The sequence below is a fragment of the Protopterus annectens genome, chromosome 12.part0, assembly GCF_019279795.1.
Source record: "Protopterus annectens isolate FY-2018-M chromosome 12.part0, PAN1.0, whole genome shotgun sequence".
Lineage (NCBI taxonomy): Eukaryota > Metazoa > Chordata > Ceratodontiformes > Protopteridae > Protopterus > Protopterus annectens.
Window position 1 is genome coordinate 231,691,925 of NC_056746.1, and position 27,789 is coordinate 231,719,713.

Consider the following 27,789-nt stretch of genomic DNA (forward strand, 5'->3'; position numbering starts at 1 on the left):
AATCCACCAGGTTTGCACAGGCCCAGAATGTTAAGTATTTATGTTCCTTTAGCCTCTTGGCACTGCCCTCTTTTGTTCAGGAACATTTTTTAGTCCTGCTGAGATATAAAAGTATTTATGAAGGCACTTCTATGGGAATATTTTAAATTTGCAGGCTTTTAACACACATTTTGGTAATATCTTAATTTGTTCCCATTCCTGTTGGTCTGTTTCTTCATAATTTTTCCTCAGCCTTTTCTGTTCCCTTTTCACCCAGTTAGCCATTTCCTTCTTATTTTAATGGACCTTTATTTTTTTTCCCTACCAGCCTTCTTCTGTTGCAGTCTCTGGTTCCTTCGCAGATTCCCTGGCATCTTTCCCTATTTTTATATTTCATAACCACCCCTCTGTATTCCCATTCCAGCCTGTCCTCCAGCTGGAACTCTTTCACCTGTTCTCACTCCTTCACTTTTTCCCCTTCTAATATTGGAGTCCATTATTTTACTTTTCATCTTGTAATTGCACCTGTTCTCCCCTTTGTTTGAACCTCCTATGAGGTGTTGTCTTTTCCTTCTATATTTCCCGAAATGGGTCCTTCCATTGTGCACTAAATAGTTTCTGAGCTTCTCTTGTCCATTGTAACTACAAGCTATTTTCTGGGACTTCCCACAACATTTTTGTTGCACCCTCCCTTCTCATCTACTCCTTTTATTTTCGTTTCCCTTTTCTCTCCTCTTTATATTTTCTGTCTACTAGTCTTAATATATTAGCTGTCAAGCATGCCTGAACTCCTGCTTCAAATCTGTTACCTTCAGTTCACCACTCTTATCTGTGCTGTCTGTTACTGCTTGCCAGGCAATTCTCAGCTTACCCCCATGTCATGTATATTCCCACTTTAGTTATTTTATCCTTTCCACAGTGTCCACATCTGGGGTGGCTCGGGCTGACCTGAGAAGAGAAATTGTGGCTGTATAATCATCTTAAGTACTACTATTCTCAGACTAAACTTTAACGTTCTTCATTTTTGCATGTCACTCAATATTTTTATAGGATCATAGGTTGTTACTAGGCTAATGTCCATGAGGGCCTTTGAGTATAGCCTTGCATGCATTTAAATGCAAAGTATTATACGTGTCTGTACCGTGGGGGAATATGTTGGGTAGGGAAGCATGTATCTTCTTATGCATCTTGACTGTCTAACCTGTCTGCCATTATTTGGATGAAGGGTTTATAATCCTGGTTTAGGATTGATATGGGTCTGTACGATTCTGGGAGTATTAGGTCCTTTACTTTTGTGTAACCACCAGTGTGACTGATTCCTTTCAGGATTCTAAAGGGTGATTACCCATTAGGACTCCATTTGATACTTTTTCTAATGTTTGTAATAGTCTTTTGTAATGATCACAGCTCTAGTGGGATGCTGTCACTCCCAGGTGATTTCCTTTTTGTCATTTTCCTTGCAGTCTTTTTTTCCTATCTGTTGTTTATACTAAGCTTTCATTCTCTCGTTCATCTGATTGCTCGTTTCTCCATCATTTCCTTGCTGGTAGTCTTCCCTCACTTTCTTTTCCATATTGACTTCTTCCCTGCTGTATAACTCTTGCTAATACTTTCTAAACGTTTTAGTATTTCTTTGAGATGATACCCATCTCCTCCCTCTTTGTTTATTCTTATTTTTTTGTACCCTTCTTTGTATTTCTGGTTGTTTAGTTTACCTCTCTTTGTACTTCCTGTTGTCTTAAATGTACTGCCATTGTTTTTCTCGCCTTAGGGTTAGAACTGAAGTACAAATTCTCTAACACTACCTTCTTCATTCAGGTTTTCATCCTACCAACTTTGTAAGGTTTCTTTTATGCCTTTCTCCCTCCCCATATTTCCTCTTTCATTTCCTTTTTAACTGCTCTGCCATTTTTCCTGTCTTACCTTGTTTCTTTGTAGGTATTCCTTTATTTTAAATCTCACCTTGTTTTTCAGTATTTCCTATTCTTCTCTTGTCAGGTCATCTACCCCTTCAACTATCTCCGTATTTACCTGTATTATCCATTCTCTGTCTTTTCTAGAATATATGCTGAAAATCTCCAGTTGTTCTTTAACTTCGCATTTGTTCCTTCTCGGTGTGATTCCCTACCATAGCAGGATCCCTGTATTCTAAAGTAACATATTCCCTGTCTAGTCTTGACCAGCAGTTATATCTGGGGCAGTAGTGCATTACTTCTTCCCTCTTCCTGCCTTTATTTCTAGTAGTCTACACACCAACAAATCCTGTTGTCTTTATATAATTCCCTAGAAATTCCTCCTCTTAGGTTTTCTTCCCCACAGCCCTTTGTCCACTTCACCTTTTCCTGGTTATGACATTCTAGTCTCCTACTGATGTTCATCGTGCATACAGCTGCAGTCATAACAGATGGGTTCTCCTGCCGTCAGGCGGGTCCTCGGTCGGCCGAATTCCAAAGTCTAGGTCCGGCGTCGGTTGTCGACGCTTCTTCCCTGACGTCAGTGCGACAGGGGTATAAAAGAACCAGCCGACGCCATTTTCTTCAGTCTTTCTTGCCGCGCGGTGCCCGAAGCAGAAGCATTTTGCAAGTGCCGGTCGGCCAGCTCCTGAGATTATGAATATCTGCAACCAAAGTCTTCTTGAAAGCTAAGTACCCCGTTGGGGAAACTTTTCTTGCCTCAGACCGATGTCAGACAAAGTTAATTGTATTTCATGTGGGAAGCAAATACCGCATAAGGATTTTCATTCCCTGTGCATTCCTTGCTTAGGCCCAGACCACGACGTCTCGGCCTGTCGTTTTTGTGCTACATTCAACAAACGCACCATTAAGCGTCGGGCGGAGTTCGCCCAGCACTTTTTTGGCAAAAAATGTAACTACATAATGTCGTCTGATACTCCGACTCCAGTTTTGACTAAAAAACGCAAAGATAAGGACCGACACACGAGGTCCGCGGCCTCTACCGACACCACACCAAAGCCGATTACAGGTGGTCTGGTTCTCAGCGAGGCGCCTACGCAGCCCCTGACTACCGACGACACTTCATTGGTGGTGTCTTCTGTCCCCGAGGTCGCAGGCTCTTTGGCCCACACCCCGAATACAGATACCGAAGCCACTCTTGGTGGTGAAACTCAGAGTTTAGACAGGTCTGCCTCCTCTCAAGGTGTCTTCAAGCCTTCCTTTTCTTTTTCCATCAAGGCTTTCACTAAGTCTAAGACAGCCATGCATTCTAAAAAACAACCCCCACAGGGCCCTTCTCAAGGCCGCATGCCAAAAAAGCAGATGCTCAAAATGGCTGAGGACTTAATTACTCTTATCAGGGGTTCTCAAACCCCCCCCGGAAAAAAGGCCCAGAGTGGAGGAAGAATCCCCCTCCTCGGACCAGGCCTCCATTATTTCATAACATTCTGATGACCAGGAACATTCATACTCCCCTTTTGAAGATTCTGATGCAGAGGAGTCCATTCCTTCTGCCCCCCCGAGGATTACTCTTTTGGGGAAACCTTACATACCTTAAGGGAACACTTCCATTGGGAAGGCCAAGAGTACTCAGACTCCAAGAAAAGGCTTAGGGATTTTCTCTTGCTCCCTCAGCACAGGCCTCTGGCTATACCTCCTGTCTTAAGACATCCTTGATGATGTGTATTCGGAGTCCTGCCTCAACCCAGATTCTTTGCCTCCAGCTCCAGTCAAGCCTGACTGGTATTACCGGGTTCCTGACTCACACCAATTCCTATACAAAAGCCATGCGGCTGACCCAGAAACTATCTCACAGGGCCCCAAGGGAATTAAGGCCTCCACTGCTAAAAATCCATTACCTTCAGAGAGGGATTCCAGAGCTTTAGAAAGGTGGGGGAAAAAGGTATACACCTCGGCCACCTTATCCATGAGGGCATTAAACTGCCAGTTCCATATGTTAAAGTACCAACAGTTTCTTTTATCACAGTTGAGAAGCAAAATGTCACAACCTGAACAACCAGATTTGAAGGAGTTGCAGGATTTGATACATAGTACAGAGCAAGTAGGTAAACATACCTTGCAATGTGGTTTTGATGCTTTAGAAGCCTCATGTAGAGCTGCTGTTACAGGATCAGTCATACGTAGACATGCTTGGCTTAGAGAGCAAAGCTTACCAGATCATGTCAAAGCTAAATTACTGGATGCACCTCTGCAAAAAGATGTATTGTTTGGTGTTAAAGCTGAGGAGGTATTAAAGAAAATGGAGGAAAAGGCAAAATCAATGCAAATGCAAACAGTGAAAGATTTCCTACAGGTACAACCTCCACGTTTCAGTAGAAATTGGCCTTCAAAAAATTGGTCCTTTCCAGCCACTGACAGACCCCAAAGAGGTAGATACAGGTGTCCGAGGGGTAGAGGGCAATCTCAAAGATCGTTTACAGGCAGACAATGGCAAGCACCTACCCAAAGAGGTAGTGAGGATAGTTCACAGCCATTCAGAAAGCAGAACCAATGACTTTCCCCTTTGCCTGCCAAGCAAGGCTCAAATGGCAGCACCTTTAGCTGGGGAAACTGGCACTATTTTCAAAAAATTGGCATTTTGTCACAAAAGACAAATGGATCCTGGACATTATAGACAAGAGGCTACAGATTCCACTTTCACACCCTTCCAAAAATGAGAGGCATGCCAAACCTGCCACACAATCAAAGGGCAGAGGCACAAAAACAAATTTCAGATCTCATGGACATGAAAGCTATTCAAGAGGTACCTACACAAGAACAGGGTCAAGTTTTTTATTCCAGACTATTCCTGGTACCAAGGAAGGGCAGAGATTGGAGACCTATTTTGGACCTATCCATCCTAAACACTTTTTTACTCGTGCCAAAATTCAAGATGCTCACATTACAGCAGCTTCTTCCCATGCTGGGCAAGTAGTCTTGGCTGGTAACATTGGACCTCAAGGAGGCATACCTGCATGACAAGATTGCAGAAGATACCTCAGATTTCTTGCAGGTTCAACACATTATCAATTCTCTGCATTGCCCTTTGGCTTATCTACTGCACCCAGAGTGTTCACGAAATGCCTGGCATCAGTAATTGCCTACTGCAGACTACAAGGGATACAAATATACCCATATCTGGACGACTGCCTGATCCAAGCGGACAGCAAGCACATACTTCTGAAACATCTGGCTTTTGTATTAAGGTTGTTGAATTCCCTGGGATACACAGTCAACAAAAAGAAATCAAGGCTACTACCAACTCAAACAATAATTTTCCTGGGTGCCAACTTGGATACAAACACCCAGATGGCCTACCTCACGCCAGAGAAACAAGGGCAACTAACTCAATACTTCAGAAAAATGGCAACTTTCACCAGGGTGACTGCAAGGAAAATCCTGCAGGCTCTGGGATTCATGGCATCTTGTATCCTACTAATCCCATGTGCAAAACTGCATATGAGGAAACTTCAATGGTACCTGAAAAACCTATGGTCTCAGCACAGCCACAGCTTGGAAACAATAATACCACTAATTCCATGTCTTCAAAAGGAATTTCTGTGGTGGGCTCAAGCATGCCAAAGAAACACAGGTCTCCCATTCTGCACGCCTCAAGCAAGCCAAATCATCACAACATACGCCTCTGATTACGCCTGGGGGGCGCACATGACAAATCGGTGCATTCAGGGCAGATGGTCCCAAAAGGAAAAGCACCTACACATCAATCAAAAAGAAATGCTAGCAGTAATAAATGCTATTATAGCTTTCAAAGACCTGCTACATCCAGGCCAGCTATTGATAAGGACAGACAACACCACAGTAATGTGGTACATAAACAAACAGGGAGGAACCCATTCATACCCCCTATGCAGGCTAGCCATGTCTCTTTGGAACATGGCTCTAGAATTGCAAATCGAGCTTCAAGCACAGTTCCTGCCAGACAAGGAAAGCACACTGGCAGACAACCTAAGCAGAAATATGACAGATCCACACGAATGGAAGTTGCATCCTCAAGTTTTTTCAAAGATAATTCAAGCATGGGGAAGGCCAGACATAGATCTCTTTGCCTCCCACAGAAGTCACCAATTGGCAAAATTCTGCTCAAGGACCTTTCATCCACAGGCCTGGAAAGTGGACGCACTCTCTTTCAGTTGGACAACAGTGACAGTTTATGCCTTTCCACCTCTTCCTCTGCTGCCCAAAGTTCTATTAAAAACCAGAGCAGACAGACCACAGATGATTCTCATCGCTCCAGACTGGCCAAGGCAACACTGGTACCCACTCCTGAGGAGCCTGACGCATTCCCCACCATGGATCCTGCCTCTAATGCCTCTTCTACTGACTCAGCACAACTTCAAAACTCTTCATAGTCAGCTGAAAACGCTCAATCTATCCACATGGAAGATTCCTTAAAATCACAACAGACCCTACTCTCCAAGGAGGTACAGGATGTCATTTTGGAGGCCAGAAGACCTTCTACTAGAAAAGCCTACTCCGCCAAATGGAAATGGTTTTGTGCTTGGAATGAGAAAAAGGGCCGGAACCCTGGAATATTGAATTTACCTCAAATATTACAGTACCTAGCTGAGATGCTAAGCAGTGGACTTTCATTCTCTTCCATCAAAATCCATGCCTCATCCATTTCTGCAGAATACAACACTGATCTTCCTTTATTCTCTCACCCTCTCTTAAGACAGTTCCTCAGAGGGGCTAAGAATATTAAACCCCCAAGGAAACAACCAGTGCCTGCTTGGGATCTCAATTTCATTCTAGAGAAACTGACTTTGCCTCCTTTTGAGCCAGCTGCCTCATCAGAACTACAATATTTGTGCTGGAAAACAGCCTTCATGCTGGCTATCACCTCAGCTCGCAGGGTTTCTGAACTACAAGCCCTCATGGCTGTGCAACCTTTCATCATTTTCCATCAGGACAGAGTTTCCTTACGAACCAACCCTTTCTTTATGCCAAAGGTAGTATCCAGGGTAGCCTTGAATCAGGCTATCCACTTACCTACCTTTTACCCCAATCCTCAAAACAAAGGGGAGAGGCTACTACATTCTTTGGACATTCACAGGCAACTATGTTATTATTTGGACAGAACAAAGCCTTTCAGAAAATGAGAGTAACTCTTTGTGTCCTATGCTACAGGGGCTCAAGGGAAGCCTATTTCCAAACAGACAATCTCAAAGTGGATAGCCCACTGCATACGCTTTTGTTACTCTCTTCATGGTAAAACTGTATCTGCAGGCATAAGGTCTCACTCCACTAGGGCCACAGCTACCTCTGCAGCTTTCCTCAGGGGGGTCCCTACCAAAGATATTTTGGAAGCTGCCACTTGGAGTTCTGTGCATACTTTCTCCAAGCACTATCACCTACCTTTATACTCCAAATCTAGAGCAGGTTTTGCCACAGCAGTTTTGCAGGGCATCCTGGCTCCTCCTAGTTCCACCTAGTGCCTACCACCCTTATTTTAGCTTTGGGATTCTACCCATCTGTTATGACTGCAGCTGTATGCACGATGAACATAGTACAGTTTTGTACCTACCATAAATGTAGATGTTAGAGTGCTAATACAGCTGCAATCCAAGTTTCCCTCCCTCCCCTCTGGAACAGGCCTAATGGCTAACACCTCCTCATACAACCTGATTGGGGTATTCTTTTATGGTGTATTTTCTTGCAACTACTGTTTTTTGATTATACTGCATTGCATTATTGCATAAATTTATGTATTGCCTTCCTTCTGGGGGCACCTGACATCTGGGGCAAGAAAAACTGAAGAAAATGGCGTCGGCTGGTTCTTTTATACCCCTGTCGCACTGACGTCAGGGAAGAAGCGACGACAACCGACGCCGGACCTAGACTTTGGAATTCGGCCGACCGAGGACCCGCCTGACGGCAGGAGAACCCATTTGTTATGACTGCAGCTGTATTAGCACTCGAACATCTGCATCTATGGTAGGTACAAAACTGTACTTTATCACTATTCCGTAAAGGAATCTTAACATTAACGCACACAGGATAATAGTAACTACAGCTTCAAGAGTTTGAATAGGCAGCAATATTTAATCTTGTTTATCCATTTCTCTCACATTCTTGTTAATAATAGCTCTCATAATGTTTAATCCAGCATTCTTAAAAAAGCAACTCCTTATGAAATTCACTACCCTCCCCCACATTGTTGGGATATTTGTAAGTACGCAACCCTTAGGCACAATATCCCTCCCAATGCATTCGTTTAAATAAGTTATCCATATACAACATTTTGTATCTAAGCATTAAATCATATGACAAATCAACACATTAAATCGTATGACAAATCAACATTTATGTTGTAACTATTCACATTTTCTTTATTCAAAGTCCTGCCAAAGTCTGTGCACCTGTCGGCAAAATCACAGTTGCTATTTAGCCATTCACTTACGGCATGAATGCCCCCCACCCCACCCCCCATTGCACAGTCTCAGAAGCATTTCCGGTGGTGGTAACACCACTAGAAACTGAATTAGAACAGTCACCTTGTTTTTCGTTCACTCTAGTTTCTTTCCTTCCACTTGAACCACAGTTTGTTGTCCCTGATGGTAAATGCACTTCCTCTTGATTTCCCTGACTTGTATCACCTTGCTGTATACTCCTCACATCCGAGTTCTCTCCCCTCTGTTCACGATGCAACTGAGAGCTTGGTAACTGTTCAAGAAATGACGTAGGACATCCTGGTACTTTAGTGAACGCCTCCTGTTTACCAGGCAAGGAATCCATCCCATTCAGTTCAAAGGAGGAAACTCCAGACAAACTAGCTGGTTGATGGGTCAATATAGCCACCAATTGTGTAAGTTGCCCTGCCACTCGTACAAGTCACCTGCTCTTCCGATTGAAGAGCTGGTACTGTTTTCCAAATCCTCCATAAGGTACAAAAGGTGCCTTATGGAGGATTTGGAGACCAGTACTAAAAGTGCATTATGGAGGATTTGGAGACCAGTACCAGCTCTTCAATCGGAAGAGCAGGCGACTTACAGGGTGTAAGCGAGAGGCTTGCACGAGTGGAAAGGCAGCTTACACAATTTGTGGCAATATTGACCCAGCAACCAGCTAGTTCTTCTGGAGTTTCCTCCTTTGAACTGAATGGGACGGATTCCTTGCCTGGTAATCAGGAGACGTTCACTAAACTACGAGGATGTCCTACGTCATTTCCTGAACTGTTACTAAGCTCTCTGTTGCCTTGTGAATGGAGGGGAGAGAACTCAGATGTGAGGAGTATACAGCAAGGTAGTACTAGTCAGGGAAATCGCAGGGAAATGCATTTGCCATCGAGGACAATGAACTGTGGTTCAAGTGGAAGGAAAGAAACTAGAGTCAACTAAAAACAAGGTGATTATTCAGTTTCTAGTGGTGTTAACAGCACTGGAAATGCTTCTGAGACTGTGCAGTGGGGGCCATTATGCCATTGGTGAATGGTTAAATAGCAATTGTGATTTTGCCGACATGTTCATGGACTTTGGCAGGACTTTGAATAAAGAAAATGTGAATAGTTACAACATAAATGTTGATTTGTTATATGATTTAATGCTTAGATACAAAATTTTGTATATGGATAACTGTTCTTTAAACAAATGCAATGGGAGGGATATTGTGCCTAAGGGATTGCGTATTTACAAATATCCCAACAATGTGGGGGAGGGTAGTGAATTTCATAAGGAGTTGCTCAAGATTTTTAACAATGTTGGATTAAACATTATGAGAGCTATTATTAACAGCAATGTGAGAAATGGATAAACAAAATTAAATATGGCTACCTGTTTAAACTCATGAAGCTGTGGTTACTGTTATCCTGTGTGCTTTGGTGTTTCTGTTGGTTTTGGTGACTTTCAAGGCACTATTTCCTCTTTTTGCTATTTTTGAATCTTAACATTGCTGCAAGAATCTCCTTTAATGTTGGTATTGCTGTCTTTTGGGGGCTACGTATATACTGTTATACTAGTATATATGTTATCTTCTTTTTGTTGTTTTTATGCATGTATACCTGTTTCACCAGTCCGCAGTTATCTACGATCTCTTTTCGAAGAGTCCTTTTTGACTAGCAGTGCTGTTCCTCTTTTATTTTTACCCCAAGATGCACCTGCTAGGAATATTCTATTACCCATTTTGAAAGTTTTATGCTACTCCTCAGTCATGTATTTTTCTTGCAGTGCTGATATTTGCAAACATGTCTTACTTATATGGCCAAAGAGCCTCTTTTTTTTATCTTGCTTCTAGACCACTCACATTCTAATGTCTTGCATTTAGCAGTCCATCCCCCATTTCTGATTTTCTTTCTTTTCATTCCTTACTTCTATTTTCTTTTTTTTTTCCTCAATTCCTTTCACTTCCTTTTTTGTTTTTATCCTCTTTCCTTTATTTTCCCCTAATTTGTTTTCCAACTCTCTCCCCTACTTCTCTTTTAAAGCAAACTACATACATATTTACACAGAACCCTTCCCTATTCAGAGCAGTCTTGATTCTGATTTGTGTGATGTGCCTGTCCTCCCCATCCCATCAGTACTGTCATACTGGCTCTCAAGCTTGTGCGGATCCCTCTGGCTCTACGCATTTCTAATGTCTATGTGCTATCTCACCCGCTGAATTTCTGAAGAATAAAATATCTGATCTTAAGGTAGAAGGAGAAGCTATTCCAGTCATATATCTACTGAAGGAGCACTCTCTTGACAGACCAACTTCTATGGTAAGTACATGTGTTTCTGCATTTATTTAAGCAAACTTTTCCCGAAGAATTTTATTTGCTATTTATTATTTCAGTGAAGTGGAGAAAGAGATTCAATAACAAGTTTAGTTTTGGAGCAATTGATTTGTTTACTGTTTTTCTGTCTTACAGAGAACCCTGCTGCCAAGACCATCCGGCAACTCATCCCAGCATGTCTGCTCGTTCTCCATCCTCTCCAACCCCTCTTCTACAGGTATTGGTTCATCAGCCACATAAGTACTTGTGTTTGTATAAGTTTATTTTTTGACTGTTCAATTAGCTGTGGAATAGAAAGTAAAAGGAAAGGAAGTTTTAATTGATTTGATTTTTTTCCCTTGTGGAATATAAATGCCAGTTTAGTCCTTAGTGTGTATGCTGTTATTAGTAAATGAGCTATGATGCAAACTTTTGGGGTGAATGGAAACATTTATTTTTGTGTATTAAAAAAGTTATATTGTAAGAGGTAGATATCTTTCTATTCATATGCTGCAGTGTTCATCACATTAAGGGGTAGTCTGCCTCCGGCTGACTCGTACATCCGGCCCACATACAAAAGTCTACATGCTACTGCAAGGTATGTGTGACACTGCACATCATCCTGCAGACGTCATTGTATAAAGCAGACATCAGCACGCACCAACCTCAGAACTTTTCTGTAGCCTGGTCGATAGCCTGATCCAGACGTTCGGTCACCGGATCGGTTGTATTCCGAGGTTCAGGTAAGTACCTTGCTGTTTTTTTCTTTCTTAATTCTTGGTGCTACTGTTGGTTTTGTGGTGATTTCATGTCAGCTAGGAAGGGCAGGTGTCTATGTGGAAGGCAGATTCCACATAAAGGTGCCTACGATCTCTGCTTGTTCTATCTAGGTCCAGACCATGATTACACCGCTTGTGCTATCTGCAGATCATTCATCCCCAAACCTCTTAGTTGTGTAGCTTTGCTTGAAGTCCACTTAAAGAACCAATGTCATAATCGCCAAGCACCGGAGATCGAGGTGGTCAGGTCCTTTGAACAAGCCCCATGCGAAAAAGGCCAAGAAATCTTGGTTTGATCCTCCAGCTGTGCCCTCTCTTCTGGGCATCCTTCCCAAGGCTTTTCCGGAGGTGGTGGATGTCTCCTTAGTGGGTACCACAGTAGAAGCCCCGAAGGAGTCAACCAGCACATCCACAAGGGAAGTGCAGGTGTCTGACTTGAACAAAAAGGGGGAACCATGACTCGTGATATCCGAAGGTCCATGTGGCGTCACCCAAATTACTGTGCAAGAGGACATGCTTTCTGAAATAGTGGAGTGTAGGTCGACGTCGGGCAATTCAACCTCCTAAAAAGAAAACGTTAAAAACAAAGCATGTTGCCCCTGCTCCTCAAGAGCAAGCTCCTGACTGGTAGGCTTTTTCAGAAAGCCTTTTCAAAGCCTTCATGACCTTGCACTAATCCTCTCTTTTCTCTGTCCATCTGCAGGCTTTCCCTCCTTTCATTGACTTTGTGGACAGCTGCAGATACCTGTTTGGATGATGAAGAATCTTCAAGGGTTAAGTCATTAGCCTACTCCATCCAAAGTGCTTCTCCCCTGGGTATGCCTCCCCAGAAGAGGAACCTAATGGTACAGAGTTCCCTGGGCAGGACACTTCTTTTGGAGAGACTGTACAGAAAATGAAAGACTTTTTCAAGTGGGACTGTTCTCAAGTTTCATATACAAAAGATGTGGTGTGACCTTTTGCAAATGGATTCTCCATCCCCCTCTGCCACCCCCCCCCCAGTTCTGCTTGCTTTCCTGGATGTTTGTGCAGCTGCAACCAAGTGCCCAGACCCCCATCTCCCTGCTCCCAAGCATCTGGACAGGTTTTACAAGGTGCCTGAGGACTCCCAAGTTCCTGTTTAAAGCTCCATCTGCAGATCCAACTACCATTTCAGTTTCAGCTGATAAGGCTTTCAAATTACTACTTTCCACCTCCTTACTGCCTTCTGATACGGAAAGCAAGGTCATGGAGAGGCTGGGGAAAATGTTTACACCTCTACCACTCTGGCTTTCCGGGCAGTTAATTACCAGACTCACATGGCCAAATACTCCCTGGCTGTACTTTGAGATGCAGGAAAACTCCTTTCAGAGTTCCTGGACACTCCTGTCAAGGCAAAACTGGCAGCCATCCTAAATTCCTCTGCCCAGGTAACTAAGCACTCTATTAAGTGTAGTTATGATGCTGCAGATGCCTCCGCTAGGGCAGCGGCCTCTGGGTCATTCCTAAGGAGGTATTCTTTGCTAAGGTTCAACCCTTACCTGATGACGTCAAGGCCAAATTGAGGGATGCCCCCCCTTGATGATAAAGCCTTATTTGGTAGCTCGGCTGCAGACTTACTAATCTTTACAGGAAAAAGGTAATGAGCTATAGGACCTCAAGCATATCCTTGTTTCTCCTGTCCCCAGATTCCAAAGGAACTCTCCAACAAAGATGGCTTGTTAGAAAACCTGTCGTGCCTGCTTCCTGTAAATGTAAAAGAGGCCCTAGGAAACAAGCTTCTTCTTCTAAATCTGCACTATCCACTCCTGCTCCAAAATGGCCCTTTAAGTCCCATCCTAAGCCTGGTAGTCTGTGACTGTCTACCTCCAGGGCCATCCACTCCATTGTCCCTTCGTCACACCCAATCTCTTGCTGCGTGGAATCAGATCACCCAGGGCTCTTCGGTTCTCTCTGTCATCCAGAGAGGATATTTCATGGTGTGGGAAACTTACCCCTCCTTCAGAGGCATCTCACAAACACCAAAACAACACCTGGATTTCTTCATTCAGGTCATCTCGGATCTTCTTTATTAGGGGACATTCCAAGAGGTCCCTCCCTCCCTGTCTACATTTAGTGTCTTGTATTTCAGAGTCCTAAAAATAGACTATTCCACATTCACACTTGTGAAACTATTCCACATTCACACTTGCTTGTGATTGTCTACACTAATAGTAGAGTGAAGGAACATTTACATAGATAAATGGACCTGGATTAGATGAATACTGTCACGCATTTTTGTACTGTTTTATGGAAGGCTGTTTTTGTTGCTGCCAGAGTATATGCTGGTGTATAGCTGTTTTTTAACTGGCCCTCTTAAGTACAGTTGATTGTTAATGAGTAGGGAGAAGAGCCAAGTTCCTAGCACCACCCCTTGAGAGGTACCCTTTTAGTATTTCTCCATGTTTCTGAGAGTACATTGATAAAGTAGAGTACAAAGGTTTTTATCTTTGAAGTAATTTCTGAAAAATTGGTTTATCTTCTATCCATATCCACTTTTGATAAAAAGCTGAAGTAATTGATGGGTCTCAGTTTCAGAGGTTTGTTTGAGATCAAAGAAAATGGCCCCTTGTAAGTAAACTGCTATCTATATTTTTGAAGATTTTGGTTTTTAGAGTATATAATGCAGTTTAGATAGTCTAGTTGGAGCAAAATTCATGTTGCTTGTGTATTAGTGTGCTATATTTTCCAGTATGTGCTAGTATTTGCCTGTAGCTAAGTTTATCGAGAGTTTTTGTGGTAGGCAAAATTTGTCAGTTTGCCTGTAGTCATTAACTGCAAAAAGAGTGGTTACCTTGGGAAGGGAGAAGGATTAAAGAGTGTTTAAAACTAGGTGGAGTGGATTTGATTTGCGAGTCTGAGGTTTTAGATATGCACTTTAATGGTTGACTTAGACTGGCACTACTAGTTGGCATGTAGTAGGTGGAAGTCATGCATGAGTTATAGGGGTAGTCTGCCCCCCCCCCCCCCAAAAAACAAAACAAAAAAAATCTTATATTGATTTCCTTGAGTTTGTTTTAAATCAGAAATGTGGGTGGGGAGAAGGATATATGTAGAGAGCTGTGGGGGTGGGCAAGGGAGTATTGTTAGAGCTTTGTTGAAGGGGATGGTAAAAATATATCTTGCTGTCACGCTTGTTTGTATATTGTATGTTTCTTAGTGCTTTTGATAATTTTATTTGGAAAAATGTGGCTGTTGCTGATGTCAGTGGCTTGCCAGAACCTTCTAGGTCAGTAGGTATCGGTTTGCAGTGAGCACAGGTATATTTTTCTGCAGTGGGAAAAGATGGTTTTGAATTGAGGCTAATATGTTGTAAAAGGTAGAGAGTGCAGTTATGAGCTCCTGAAATTTATAAACCTGTTCCCAGTTTATATACTGTATGTTTTCTACCTATATGGTTTTGCTTGATTCAGATTTTATCTGTTAGTATGAGCCTGCCTGTGTAAATGGTTAAAAAAGAGTAGAAAGCCTGTTTATTAAAATGTAAGTCTAATGGAAAAAACTACAACAGTATTTCCTGCTTTCTGAGATTGTTCATGATTCATATATGAATTTTGAGTTTCTAGGTTGTCTACTGTTCTTTTTGTTTGTAATTGCTGGTGCTGTATATGATTTTTCAGTCATCACTTTTGTGGCTGAGACGAGCCAAGGCTAATCACCCTAAAATGGAATTGCTTGCAGTGGCCAAGGTGTACTATGTTGCTGATCTGATAAATTTGTACAGTTTATGGATTGGATGGGTCTATTTTTGGTATGTAGAGTATGTTGATATGCACAGCAGATTCCATATATCATGCATACTGCATATGCAGTAGCTTATCTAAACAATCCTGTCATTTATTTATCCTAACTGTTAAAATGAGGTGCAACTGTGACCAATAGTTAGCAGAAGCTACTGTGTGCATTGGCACGCAATGTAAAGGAATTCCAGCTTTTGTGTGACCTTCACAACTTATACGGTCAGTGCAACAACTTTACTGTACTTAATTTAGTATTTAGTTTATAATGTTTGTGTGACTTTTCTCTTAAAAGTTGATTTAAGTTCACTTTGAATTGTGTTGTAACTGATTTTGGTTATTCTTTTCTGTTCAAATTTTTATTTATTTGCAGTTGAATATTAATGATATGCTAAAACACAAATATTTTGTTCATTGTAATAAATGTTATGTATATGTAAAGCTAAACCGTGATAACATTGGTGATCTGTGATCTCCATTTCAGAAGTTGGATGCTTTGCTTATCATTAGTAGTAAATCTAGCCTTACTGCTGATTGCACTTGTGCAGTTGGCACATCTTGGAGAATTATTGATGTCTTTCCATATCACTGTTGCAATATTCTTTACTAGAGAGATTCCCTGCCAAGGGTAGCCCAACACCTGGCTGGTATACTAAATCCTTAAGTTTTTAAAGACGTCATATGGCACACGTGTGCTACCTGTCACGGCATAGGGCATAAAGGTGTCATACATACCTCCGAATTCCTTTGCCACCAGTCTAAATGCTATCTTCAATTGCCTGTCTGAACAAGCCTTCATTTGTGCTGGTTACCAAGCTGTTTTCAGAGAAGTGCCCTCAACGTTTTCTTCTTATCTTATATTTTCCTTTGGTTGTGAGTTTACATGTCATCCAGAAAGGAAAAATGTCAGTGTGAGAGACAGATTGCCCATAAGAACAGTCACGAGCAGTTTTTTTTTTTTTTTTTTTTTTCCCTTGGGTGCTTCTCATGACCATATTTCATGCTCAATTTGACAAGCATTTGTCCCTAAGATCCTTTGTAGTTGTCTCTTCGTTGTCTGTCTGCCTAGAGAACCAGTGTCTTAAGCTGGCACAGGGTGAGATGTCAGAATCGTCCCGAGGGTCAGCAATCTGTCAGGAAGAAGACCAGAAAAGTCAGGTTAGATTCGGCTGCTGTACTGCCTTTCCTACATGTCTCTGTCTAGGCTGATGAAAACTCGGAGGATCATCCAGTTGTTTTGTCTGATTTTTTCTGCCACGACCTCTTCAGCGGCCGGCATAGATCCGACTTCTTGCATGTCCTCGGAGGCACCGCAGACATCCATTGCTGATGTTGAGGGGAAAGCTAGGTCAGTCATATCCAAAGGACCAAGAGGTATTCCTCAGATTCTTGTTCAGGAGGAGATTTCCACTACATTGATTGAATGTTAGCAAGGGTCTGAACCTCCTAAGGTCTTTAGGGCTGTATTCCTTTCAAAAAGAAACAGAAAAAACACATTTTCCCTGCTTCCGGAGATCTCCAGTATGAATGGCAGGATTTTACACAGGGTTTTTTTAATGTACTCATAGCCTTGAAACTTCCCTGCAGAGGTTGTTACTGCCCCCCCCCCCCCCACACACACACACACACACGCACACACACAAACACCACCACCAAGTCATCTACTCCCCTTAAAAAGCCTAAGGGGGGCAAGACTCTTCTGATGAGGAATTGGAATCTGGGGAAGAGTCCTTGGCTTAATCCTGTCAGATTCCTTCTCCTTTGGACTGTGATTCTGAGGAGGAGGACTCCATTAGTCCTTATGCTCCCTTTGAGGAACTTTCTTTTGGGGTACTATCTCTTGTATATTAGAATTCATTAAATGGGACTGTACTCAGGTTTCTTATGTCCAGAAGAGGTATTATGAACTCCTCCAAATAGATTCCCTTAAGCCTTCTGCTGTCCCTCCTGTCCTAGCTGCTCTGTTAGACACTTTTTCAGTGCCTTATCAAGCTCCTGATTCCCAGCCTCCTGCCCCCAAAAAACTAACTGGTTTTATAAGGTGCCTGATTGGCTGTAAATTTCTTTACAGATGTCCTCCTTTTGACCCTTCTGTTGTGTCTTTCTCTTCTGACAAAGCTATTGCCTTCTACTAAATTGCTTCCTTCTGACAAGGACAGTAGGGCTATGCAGCAGCTGGGCAAAAAGGTCTGTAATGCTGCTGCCCTGGCCTTTCAAACTATTAGTTATCAGACCCGTATGACCAGGTGTGTCCTAGTTTTTCTTTCTCAGGTTATTTCTGACCTTTCTGAGGAGAAGGATTTGACCCTGTGTTTGGGTTCCTCTTCTCAAGTGGCTTGCCATTCTGTTAAATGTAGTTTTGATGTAGCTGATGCTTCTTGTAGAGCTGCTGCTTTAATTCTTTAAGGTGTCATTTTTGGCTTCACCTCCAACCTTTACCTGATGATATTGAGGCTAAATTGGTGGATGCTCCCCTTGATAATAAAACTTTGTTTGGTTCTTCAGCTGGTGAGCTTTTTAAGACCCTGCAAGAAAAGGGCAAGGCCTTTTAGGAATTGAAACGTATTTTTTTTATTTCTCTTATTCCTAAATTTCAGAGGAATTATCCTTTTAAGCTTTCTTTGTAAGTAGACAATCCTACCCTCCTCCTAAAGGTAAAAAGCATTCTAGACTGGCTCCTACTCCTACGTCTACTCAGACTTCTACTACTCAGAGGCCTTCTTTTCCAGACAAACCAGGTTCTGTCTAATTATCTTCTTCCCTCCATCGTAGATCAGGTTCCTTTGTCTTTCCCTGTCTTTTCCCAGTTGGTTAAGGATCACTCAGGACTCTTGGGTTCTGTCGGTCATCCATCAGGGATACTTCATGGTGTTGAAATCCCTTAATTCTTTTATTGGCATTCCTCATCCTCCTCAGGAACAGTTGCCCTTTTTCTGGAGGTACTTCAGGGCCTTTTGTCTCCATGTACAATCCAAGCAGTTTTCTGCTCCTCAAAGGGGGGGGGGGTCATTCCAGAATGTTTTTGGTTCCCAGGCAGTATGGCAGATGGAGGCCCATTCTGGACCTTTCTCTGCTTTAACACCTTTCTGAAGATCCCTTCTTTTCAAATGCTGTCCCTTCAGACTTCTGTTTCATCTTCTTCCTCAGGATTTCCTGGTATTTCTGGATCTCAAGGATGCCTATGTTCACATCCCTATTCATCCCCGTTTCAGGAAATATTTGCGTGTCTCTCTCTTCCTTGCAGTTCTCTGCTTTGCCCTTCGGCCTTTCTACTGCGCAAGGGTCTTCACCAAATTCCAGAAAATCCACTACAGTAAATCTTGAGTCCATATTGAAAAGATTTTCGGTCTGGTGCTTTGCTTGTAACCAGCATCCACATTCTGTGGAGGTTCCTCTGGTTGTCTAATATTCGTGTAAATTGCTTCATGCTGGGTTGGCATACTCTTCAGTTAAAGCTCACCTTTCAGCTGTTTCTGCTCGTCTGCCTTTGACTCCTCCTTTGGCCTCTAGATTTGACATCAAATAATTAAAGACATCCTTCATATTAGGTCTCTTACGAGGCGGATTCGTCTTTCCTGGGACCTTAATTTTGTTCTTCAAACATTGACTCAAGTTTCTTTTTGGCCTGCAGCTTCATCTTCCTTGCAGCATTGTACATGGAAGGCTTTTCTTTTGGCCCTTACTTCAACTAGGAGGCTGTCTGGGCTTCAGGCCATTATGGCTGCTCCTTTTAGTTTTTCATGGTCTCTCTTTTCAGGGTCTCTCTACGTACTAACCTTTCTTTTGTGCCCAAGGTGGTTAATGCATTGTCTCTTAATCAGTCTAGTAATGTACCCACTTTTTTCCCTTCTCCACCTTCTGCCATTGAGGAGGTTCTTCAAACCTTGGATTTGCATACACAGTTCATATATTATTTGGATAAGACTAAGGCCATTTGCAAGTCTGAGCAACTTTGTTTCTTTTCATCCTAGATCTCTAGGTTTGACTGTTTCCTAAGCAAATCATTTCTTCATGGCTGTTTTAAGGCCATTTTTTTTGCTGTTCCTTTCATGGGAATAGCCTTTCTGCTTCTGTAAAGGCTCGTTATAATAGGGCTGTGGCTTCCTCTGCTGCTTTTGTCAAAGGATTGGATACTAATTCCATCTTTGCGGCTGCTACCTGGACTTCTGTCTTTACCTTTATTAAACATTAAAAACTAGATGTGGTTTACAGGGGTACAGTTGACTTTGCCAGGGCTATCCTGCATGGGTTTTTTGAAGACCCTGCTGGGCCTTCTCTTACCATAATAGTAGATGTCCTTCTCTTCACTGTTGCAGTATTCGCTCCTCCCTCCACCTCTTTCTTCTAGATACACATATCCCTCCTTTTCTCCTTGGACTGTTGTCTGTCCTGGGGCTATTAATTTCTGAGATATATATGTCCATATATCACCTTTATGCCATACACCACGAGCAGGGAACATACTGTGACGTATGATGTCCTTGAAAACTAAGGCTTTGGTATACTGGCCGGATATTGGGCTACATTTGGCAAGGGATCCCTTAGTAAAGAATACTGCAGCAGTGAAGAGAAGAATATCTAATGTAACAGAAGGATTTTAAAAAACTGTAATTTACTTTGTCACGTTTTACCACCGCTAATGTACAGTGATCATAAGGTTATAAAGGCTAATTTGTTGCTAGATAACTCTGCCAAACTGAAATCTAAACCAGTGCATAGATGATAACAGATCATATGGAAGCAAAACACCCACTATGTGTAACTAATTGGGAGTGATGTGTTGAATGGAAAAACAAGCAAGAATGGGGAAAATTTTGAAAGAGAAATTGTATGAAAAAATAAAAATGTTTAAAATTAGGATCTAAGCACACAACATCAAGAGGATGCATTTCCATAAGAAGAAGATACTTGATTAAGGTGAGAGACAAAAAATATAAGAAATGGAAAAGAAGTTGAACTATAGCTTTGAAAACTGAAATAACATGGACAAACAAATTAGCATATTGTGAGACAAGATCAAGATAAATTTGAAAAAAAGTTGTATAAAGATATTGAGCAAAGTGGAAACCACTGTACACATATGATGTGGAAGGGGTAAAAACATGCAAATTGATACTGTGTGTAGATTCTAAAATTAGTAAAAAACAAACCTAGACACTTCAGTCAAGAACCAACAAACCTGTGAGCTGCCAAAGGTGTTCCATGGAAAAAGTAAAACTTCAAAGAAAGCACCACGAATATACCACCATGGAAACTGCTAGCTGCAATAAAATTCAGTTTAATTTATTAAAAGTATTCCATAAAAGCAGATTAAACATATGAAGTGTATCAAAGGTGCACCGCTCAGGATAAACACTTTTGGACTTAGCCTTCCTCAGATCCTGCTTACAAAATTTTTTTCAATTAAAAGCAGGCTGTGCCAGTCATAGGATTCATCTCAGCCAGCACCTCCAATTCTATCTAATATAGCGTCTTCCAATCAGGGCAGCTAAACAAAAACGCACCCTTCAGCATAACCAATCGATAATGTTTGTTGAAATGTCTTGCTTTTAGTATAGGTTTTAAGGGAACCATGCCATTCAAACCTGGTTTGCGATCAGCTCTTAGATTAATGATCCAGTTTATTTCAGCAATTTCAGTTCGGTTATTCACATCTCTTCCTTTTAAGTCTTTGAATAATAACTGTAAAGCCATGAATTTAAATGAGTGCAAAGGCTGCTGCATTACGTGTTAAGCCAGTGCATTAGTCTTAACCTGGTTGCTGCTGTCTCATATATGTCTGAAAATTCTTTCCTTAAAAAGGCAATTTGTTTTGCCTACATAGTAGGCAGTGCTGTCCTGGCAACTAACTACATATACTAAGTGTTTGCTATTACAGTTAGCTCGTCCTTTTAGAAAATATTTCAACCCAGTAATCGGGTGGCAGAAAGTGTTAGAAGCATCAGTAAATTGTCATGCCTTACATCTCACACATTTCACAGTTCCTTGTCTAGCTTCAGGTATCCGATGTCCTAATTGAATTCCATTTTTACCACAGAGAAGTCATTTAATGTTCTTATTTTTAAAAACAAATTTGGGTTTCTCTCCTACTATTCTCCTTAAGCCCTCATCTTTTAATATTGGTCAGAATTTTTTTAACAATATTGCACACATGGAGTGTCTGTGGTATAAGCTAACATGCATCTCAGATGATGAGAATGATCAGGTTTTACACAATTGTTTCTTAACAGTGTCTGGGTTAGAGGAGAAGTAGGGTTGACCCTTTTCTCTTATATACTTTATATATGTATCATCTATAGTGATGTCTTCTTCTGTTACCTCTATTCTTCAGATGATTTTTGAGTTTTGCTGCTCTCTCTGAAACTCGTTATCTATAGTATATAACCTTGAAATATGAGTGACTTGATTTTCAAAAATATTATTAAAAACATGCCTGGAATGCATACCATCTTTATGCAGATAGTAATTTCTCCACATCTTTTTTCTAAAGATAGTAGTTTCTAACCCTGTAGTTGGATTTAAACACAGTTTAACATCCAGAAAGTCTCATTTTTAGAGTAATATAACTCAAAGTTCAAGAATGTATTATTGAGAAATTCAACAAATTGATGCAGCTGAGTGTTATCACCTTCCCAGACGAAAAAAAATATCCACAAAGCGACCATAATACATCAGGTGGTTAACCCATAGATTTGTGTCACCGAAAATATTTTCTCTTTCCCATTGAGCTAATACTGTATTTGATAAACTATTGGCAAAAGACATGCCCATCGCTACACCCAATCATTGCCAGCAGTACTTATCTCCATAGATGAAGTTATTTTCCAAAATTAATTCTGGGAGAATGCATATCTGTTCTAAGTTAGGAAATCCTGATTGTACAAAGCGCTTAACGGTTATTCTACAGGAGTTGGGTATAACGGTGATTAAGCTCCAGATATCTAGAGTTAACAGAATAAAATGAGAAAATCCTTTAGTTGTCCTATCTTTTCATATAATTTTTTCTAGAAAGTCTCCTGTATCTTTTAGTATAGTGTCAGCTTTGGGCAGAAGTGTTTTTAACTCCTCTTCAACATATACATGGGTAACAAAGTTCACACCGGGCATCACACCAACAGCACTACTAGATAGGGGGCTCAAGGGTACTAGCTGCTAGTACAAGGGTCTAGGGAACTACTAAAGGGGCAGTGAATACCACACAATTTGGCTGGGCTAATATATGCCTTCGGGCAGATAGCCCAGTACCAACCTATGAACCTATACTGGTAGTAATTCCGTAACCCAGCCTCTTCCGGCTTCTGTGGGATGCACGGGGGGGGGGGGTATTCATGCTTTTGTGAATCTTAGGTAGCCTGCTAATGGTTGGTATCTGGGCATGTTCTATCTGGAAAAAATCAAATAGCTCTTGAGAGATGAGTCTGGTGGCAAGCATGTCATGCAAGGCCTTATACATCTCCTTTATCATCTTTTCTCTTTCTTTCTTGGTAGGTTAATAGGTCAAGTCATTACTTAACATCTCCTCCATTTCTCTTCTGTAAGCCATCGAATTTGTCACCACTAATGCCCTACCTTTGTCAGCTGGTTTAATAGTTCCGTCATAATTTTTGGTCATGCTTTTGTGAATCTTAGAGAGCCTGCTAATGGTTGGTATCTGGGCATGTTCTATCTGGAAAAAATCAAATAGCTCATGAGAGATGAGTCTGGTGGCAAGCATGTCATGCAGGGTATTATGCATCTCCTTTTATCACCTTTTCTCTTTCTTTCTTGGTAGTTTTGTCTTTTCGGTGTTCTAATATAGACCCATTAAATTCTGGCCAATATTAACTGAAGATGAGAGCTTAAGGAGAATAGTAGGAGAGAAATCCAAGTTTGTTTTTAAAAATAAGAACATTAAATGACTTCTCTGTGGTAAAAATTGAATTCAGTTAGGACATCGGATACCTGAAGCTAGACAAGGAACTATGAAATGTGAGAGATGTAAGGCATGCCAATTTATTGATGTTTCTAACTCTTTTCGCCACCCGATTACTGGGTTAAAATATTTTCTGAAAGTATGAGCTAATTGTAATAGCAAACACTTAGTTTATGTAGCTAGCTGCCAGGACAGCACTGCCTACTGCGTAGGCAAAACAGATCGCCTTTTTAAGGAAAGAATTCTCTGACATATACGAGACAGCAGCAACCAGGTTAAGACCAACTCACTGGCTCAACACGTAATGCTGCACCTTTTGCACTCATTTAAATTCATGGTTTTACAGTTATTATTTGAAGACTTAAAAGGAGGGGATGTGAATAACAGAATTGAAATTGCTGAAATAAACTGGATCATTAACCTAAGAGCTGATCGCAAACCAGGTTTGAATAGCCTTGTTCCCTTCAAACCTGTACTAAAAAACGAGATATTTCAATAGACATAATTGATTGGTTATGTTGAAGGGTGTGCATTTATTCAGTTGCCGTGATTGGAAGATGCTATATTGGATAGAATTGGAGGTGTTGGCTGAGATAAATCCTATGATTCGCAGAGCTTGCTTTTAATTGAAAAATTTTTGTAAGCAGAAACAGTTTCTGAGGAAAGCTAAGTCCGAAAGCGCTTATCCTGAGCGATGCACCTTTGATAAACTTTCTGTGTTTAATCTGCTTTTATGGAATACTTTTAATAAATTAAAATGGATTTTAACGCAGCTAGCAGTTTCCATGGTGGTATATTCGTGTTGCTTTCTTTGAAACCTAAACACTTGGTCAAAATACAGCCAGACTAAAAACCAATAGTGGAAATAAATGAACAGGTAAAAAGCTCATAAATCCTTCAGTCAAGCTCTTTCGTCCCAGACACCATTGAGACTTCTTCTGAACTGAATAAAAGGCCATACCACAGTATTTAAATACATTTTTTGCTTGATTAATTGAGGTCATGTGATGCAATTAAATAAAGTACAGATCAATCACAAAATGAAAACCCTGTTTAGAATAGTGGTTGTTCTCAACCTTTGAAAAACTAAACCCTGTTTAAACTTGCCTAAATAGTGTCCTATAGTAAAATATCCAAAATTAAGTAGCCTAAAAAATTATAAACTATAACCTGAAAATATAATCCTCTTTTTATAAATCCTGTGCCCTAGTCTTTAAAACTGGGAGACTAGAGATGTTTTCGTTTAGACCTGGGGTGTGGTAGAATTTAATTTCAATTCCCAGTGTAATTCCTTTATTTCAATATCCAGCTCCCACCACCCTCCCTAGGAGTTCTTTGGGATGATATCCAAAATGCCAAAATGGAATGTAAAACATGCACAAACCAGAGTGTTTAAATAATGCATTGTTGGGGTTTTCCTTAAAAAATGAATAAATATGTTTATTTATTGCATTTGTTTACTGGGAAAGTCCACTGGGCCTCGGTGAGCCCATTTTCAGTGGAGGCCCGGGGAGAAAAGCTCCACTTAAGTCACATTATAGAAATAAATTATTTTCCTAAGTTGTCTCTCTGTCTTCCTCGTGCAAAAAAAAAAAAACACATTTATTGCAGATTGCAATATAAATAATGCCTTTGGTAGCACAGTTACCCTTTTTCAGATGAAGTTTAAAAGAAATGTTCTGAAGGGAATCAGTTGACCCTTCTAAAATATAAGGACATTGTTTGCATATTCCGCACCAAGTGGTTCCTTTAGAGTTGGGTTGAATGGGGACCCTAACATGTTCAAAGTAGAATTAGACATTTCTACCTGTTATGAATACAAAATTGCATCCATTCCTTAATGTTGCAAGGATTTCAGGGTTGCCCTTAAAAATAGTCCAATTTTTGAAAATTATATCTGTAATCTCTTTGTGACCAAAACCAAAGGGAACAACCATCCTATTTTTAAAATCTTGTGTGTCATCTTTCCTTCTACCCTGAAACTCGTAGGTATCATCCCCTAAAAGTGGTTTAAACCTTGAACCCCAACCTTTGCGAACCTCTTCACCAGTTTTGTTTAAGTCACGGGGATACCCCCTTTACAAAAACATTTGAAAGATTTTTTTTCCCAATTCAGCCCTTAAATTTGAACACATTCTTGCTGCATGAACCCAACTGCCCCTTATAAATATTCCATTTAGTGAAGTGAGGATGATTGCGCTGGTAATCCAGGTAGCTGTTAGAAAAGCTAGCCTTCCTAAAAAATCATTGAGGTGAAAGTATGGTTAAGGATGTCTTTGTATATAGCAATGTCTAGGTAATCAGCACTAATATTTGAAGAAAAAATGTAAAATATGAACAAACATTATTTAAGTAGTCAAATTCTTTTGGTTCCTGTGACAAATTTTTCCAAAGAATAAAAATGTCATCCAGGTAATGTAAATAAGTTCTCCACCCTTCACAAATTTCCGAGGTGAAAACAAATTTCTTTTCCCAAGCATACACCACCCAGTTGGCGTAGATGCACAGCTTGCCCCCCATTGCTATGCCGTTGATCTGTTTGGAAAATTCTCCTTTGAAGGTGAAAAAATTGTTAACCAAAATGGTTTCCATAACTTCATAACAAAGTTAACTTAAGTGTTATCCATTGCAGTAAGTTCTCTTATTGCCTCTTAAAAATACCCAAACCTCCTTGGTGTGGTGTAGAGGTAAACAAATCAACCTGATCTATTGTATTAATGTAACAGTCATCACTGTGCTAATCTTTGTTCATTTTAACTAGAAACTCCCAAGAATCTCTTGGAAGGTAATCAACACGTCTAATGGCATTTATTAGTAATCTATTGATAAAAACCCCAATGGGATATGTGGTACTTTGATATGCTGCAGCAATAACCCTGTAAGTTGGTTGGTGGATGTTCTCATGTACCTTTGGTATTCCAAAGGCTGTGGGGATGACAGGGTGATCATCACTTAAAAAATTGAAGATGATCTCAGAAATAACTCCCTGTAAAAAGAGCATCTTCCAAAAATAATTGGATTCTTTTGTAGGCCAAAAACAATCTTATTTCTAGACAGTTCCTGATATTTACTAGTATCATGAGAAATGTTAAGTAATTGACCCACATAGTCAACTTTATCCACCAATACAACTGCTCACCCTTATCCGGTTTCATGATCCTGAGATTATCCTTACTTCTGAGTTCTTTCATTAAATTCAGTTCCTGGTCTGAAAATTTCAAAATCTCTTCCAGTCCTTCAAAATAAGTGAATTTATTTCATCTGAAAATGTCTTCTCAAATGCTGTAATGGTCGGGTGGTTAGGTGGATTAAACAGGCTTTTTTCTTAAATAATAAAACTTTTGTTGAATTAGAAAGCTCACAAAGAACTTGTTTTTTAAACATTAATTGAAAGTTAAGCTTCCCTACTGTACAGCGTTAGCTCTGTTAAGACATCTGCTACTTCAATTCCAAATGAGGGAACAAATTTAAAACCCATTTTAAAAAGTGAAAAATGTATTTAATTGACCATAAGGTCAGTATAATTATAAATGTTGAAACCCTGCAAGGACAAAAGTTTCCCATCCAAAACTTTTAAGAATCTTACAAACATTAAATAGTTGGGTCATCCTTGTTAGGTGCAGTGTCAGTTAATTGTTTCTGTTGTGATTCCTCCAAAGTTTACCTCTCCCCTTGTTCCACACACCCCTAGGGATGTGAGTTTGGGGTAAAAAATTATTTTGTCTGTTCCTGTGTATTCTCTCAGACCTTCTCAAAGGGGGTAATTACTTTTATAATCTGTGATCTCTTCCCTATCCTGGTCTAGGACTTCAGAAACACCATCTGTTGTTCATGAGCATCAAATTCCCTATCAGACCTTCCCATTACATGACCCCCCCCCCCATCCATCTTCATGTATATCATTAGAATTGTTATAATAAGACTTTGGTATTGGATAAGCTGTATGTTTAACATAATCATTCATCCCTAGAAAGTTTTTGTGTATACACTCTAAATTTGTCTTAACCTCTGTCTCCCCCCTATTGAAAATATGTTCATATTTTGAACAGTTTGACTCAAAAAGCAAATCATCTAAAATATCATTATTCAAAATATTCAACTCATCTAAAAGTTTTTGAATTTTGGAGTTCAGTTTAATAATGAAGTGCATTAACTCAACTCCATGTCTGTCTAACATTTCTAAAAGTTCGCACAGTTCACTACATTTATAGAAGTTCTCACAGTTTACTCTCTCCAACTTGTAACCCATTTGGAAATATTTATACATCCTTAACCCCTTAGGTATGCATTTATTTTTAATACTTTGTTTTAAAAATAAACTGTTGCTCTGTAAAATCCATACTTTAGATAGTTTGGACTTAAGTATATAAATTTCTACTGAAAAGATTTCAGTGGTTGGTGAAGTGGTTTTCCTTGTTCAGTTGGAATAATTAGTTCCTGATTAATCCAGTCCTGGAAACTGAAGTTTCAAAACTTGTTTAATTTCTCCTTTCAGTAGGGTTCATAACCTGAAAGGAGTTCATCATCAACATAGAAGGTGCATTATTGGTCAACCCATCTTTTTTATTCGCATGCAGTCTTCTGTCTTCAGGTGCAGGTGCTGTTGGGAATTATAGTTTTCCCAAAGTTGAATGGATCTCAGCAACTTACTGGGACAGCACTGCCACCAATTGGGTTAAATTACCATCTCCATTGGAAGAAG

General features: G+C 40.5%; 1 protein-coding gene across 1 annotated transcript in view; it reads left to right on the plus strand.

Annotated features, from left to right (window-relative positions):
* CRAMP1 (cramped chromatin regulator homolog 1) overlaps positions 1-27,789 on the plus strand; it is a 1,694,263-nt gene that overhangs the window by 808,159 nt on the left and 858,315 nt on the right. Inside the window, exon 7 of the mRNA XM_044088908.1 lies at positions 10,798-10,879. Coding sequence (XP_043944843.1) covers positions 10,798-10,879 — 82 coding nt within the window. The remainder of the gene's footprint in view (positions 1-10,797; positions 10,880-27,789) is intronic.